The 2,336-nt window shown below is 47.3% G+C and overlaps 1 protein-coding gene across 1 annotated transcript in view; it reads left to right on the forward strand.

The window, feature by feature from the left end:
- Positions 1 to 6: 6 nt before the first annotated feature.
- The window catches only part of Phf10 (PHD finger protein 10), a 17,187-nt gene continuing 14,857 nt past the window's right edge, over positions 7 to 2,336 (forward strand). The window contains exons 1-2 of the mRNA XM_005363344.2: positions 7 to 69; positions 1,972 to 2,078. Coding sequence (XP_005363401.1) covers positions 2,026 to 2,078 — 53 coding nt within the window. The 5' untranslated portion in view covers positions 7 to 69; positions 1,972 to 2,025. The remainder of the gene's footprint in view (positions 70 to 1,971; positions 2,079 to 2,336) is intronic.

The following is a 2,336-nucleotide window of genomic DNA, read 5'->3' on the forward strand; positions in this document are numbered from 1 at the left end:
CCCGGGGCGGCGTTGTCCCCGCGGCGGTGCGACAGCGACCCGGCCTCCTCCGGAGCGCAGTCCCCGAAGGTGAGCGGAACGCGCTGCCCAACGGCGGCGGTGGGCCGGGCCTGATCGGGCCGGGCCCTGCTGGGGAGCGAAGAGTCGGGGAGCAACAAGTGCGGCGCACGGTGGGCGCTGACCTAGGGGCGGCCGGCGGGGTGAGAAGTTGTCCGGGAATAGCGGGGGCCGGAGAAGACGGGGATTGTGGCGAAGCCGGGGCGCCCAGGCGGCTCGCCCGCCCGCCCGCAGCCTAGGACACTCGGAAAAGTTGCGGCCTTCGCGGAGCTCGGTCCGGACGACGCGGAGCGGGACCCGCGCTCGGTGTCCCGAGGTTGCGGACTTTGCCAGCCGCGGTGGCGAGGACCTCTGTCCGGGGCCGGAGCCACGTGCCCCGTCCCTTCCCGCGGGGCCCCCGGCTGCTTGTCCGTGCCCCTCTCCGGTAGCCCGGCCGGAGCCTCGGTCGTGCCACTGAGAGGACCCGTAGCGAAAGTAGACCTCGCAGTTCCCACCTTTTGCTTCTAAACTTCTCAGTGTCAACTTCCGTTTTTGTTTCTTTCCAAATGAACCGTTGTTTTTAACTAAAGGAAATTGTTGGCATATAAAAAGTGTGCTTAAAATGTTCACACATAAAATAGGTACTCCACTGCTTAAAATGAACTGTCTAAAGTATGACATACGAATACTATAAAAAGATAAATTTTAAGAAAAAATATTCTTTTCCAACTCTACTTGATTGTTAGTCCTAAGGGGAATAGTCAGTCTGCTTAATTGACTTCAGTGTTCATGACTGAAAAGGAGAATTATTTCTGTGTTCTTCTATTTGGAAAATAATTTTAGTAAGTTCGTAGGTGCTAAGACGAAATGTAAAGACTGACCAGTAATCATAAAGGTACTATATATCAGACAGTTATGTGCTAACACTTGCTCCTGGTGCCATCCACGTTTTACTAATTCTGATCCTTGCATCAGCCACTTAACTTTGCAGACAAGGAGAAGCTCGCAGCAAGCATTACCACACAGCTGGTGAAGGGCAGTTACCAGTAAGACTCCAGACAGCCCACCTTGGCATGGTGACCTGTGCTGCCTCTTTATTTATTCTCTCTCTCTGTCTCTCTGTCTCTCTCTCTCTCTCTCTCTCTCTCTCTCTCTCTCTCTCTCTCTCAGGTTTTTATTTAATATATAGTAAGAGTAGCAATGTTAGGAACTACATTACTTTAAGAAAATAGGACTTTAAGCCTCAAGTAATATGTAAATAAATTGTTTTAAAACCATTTGATTACTCATCCCCTTAATGAAATAGCCGAAAAAGATATATCATAGATGAGCATATCACAATGTGCTGAATTTCTACAGAGTAAGAAAGAGAACTCCAGCACAGGTAGGCGGAACCTCGGTAGCTGTACCTGAGATCTTGACGTCTTACAACTTCTCCAGCTGGCTCTGGAGCCCATTCGCCTCCTTTTAGATGGATGGGAGTTAGGAATTAGACTTGGTAGCCCGTGTTCAGTCCTGTGTATCCAGAGTAGTAGTTAGAATATCCTCCTGTGGATCAGTAAGTCGGAGGATGCTGTAGAGTTTGTTGATATGTTTTTCCCAGCTCAAATAGAAAGGCTTGCTTTCATTTTAGAGGGGTGTACACCGACCCAGTTGGTAAGAAAGTAAAAGCAGAATGTATTTTAAAAATTGTAGTTGAAATTTTTATTTTGTTTGAATTGAAGGTCAGCTTTTAGTTTTATTCCATTTCTTGCTTACAACAAAGTCTTTGTCCTTTTAATTATTGTAGGAAATTAAGTTTTCTAAAGACACTAGTTAGAAATATGCTTTCTCTTGTTGAGTCTTAGGAGAACTGAAAAGATACATAATCATTTGTTTTTTAACTCGTTCTTTTATTTTTCTATTAATTATTTTTTAACTTGTTTCAATGTACAGGATGATAATGAAGATAATTCAAATGATGGGACCCATCCATCTAAAAGGAGGCGAATGGGCTCAGGAGACAGCTCCAGAAGTTGTGAGACTTCAAGTCAGGATCTCAGGTACTGCCCTTGCCACCCCCAGGCAGCAGGAGCAATTGATAAAAGTTATATTTATGGGCTACAGAGATGGTTCAGCAGTTAGGGGTGCTCGATCCCCATTCAGAGGGCTAGAGTTCGTTTACTGGTGCCCACATGGCTGCTCACAGTGGCCTGTGGGCTCCAGAGGATCTGATATCCCATTCTGGCCTGAACAGATGAGTGTGCACGTGCGCGCACACACACATTCTCTCTCTCTCTCTCTCTCTCTCTCTCTCTCTC

The sequence above is a fragment of the Microtus ochrogaster genome, linkage group LG9, assembly GCF_000317375.1.
Source record: "Microtus ochrogaster isolate Prairie Vole_2 linkage group LG9, MicOch1.0, whole genome shotgun sequence".
NCBI classification, from domain to species: domain Eukaryota; kingdom Metazoa; phylum Chordata; class Mammalia; order Rodentia; family Cricetidae; genus Microtus; species Microtus ochrogaster.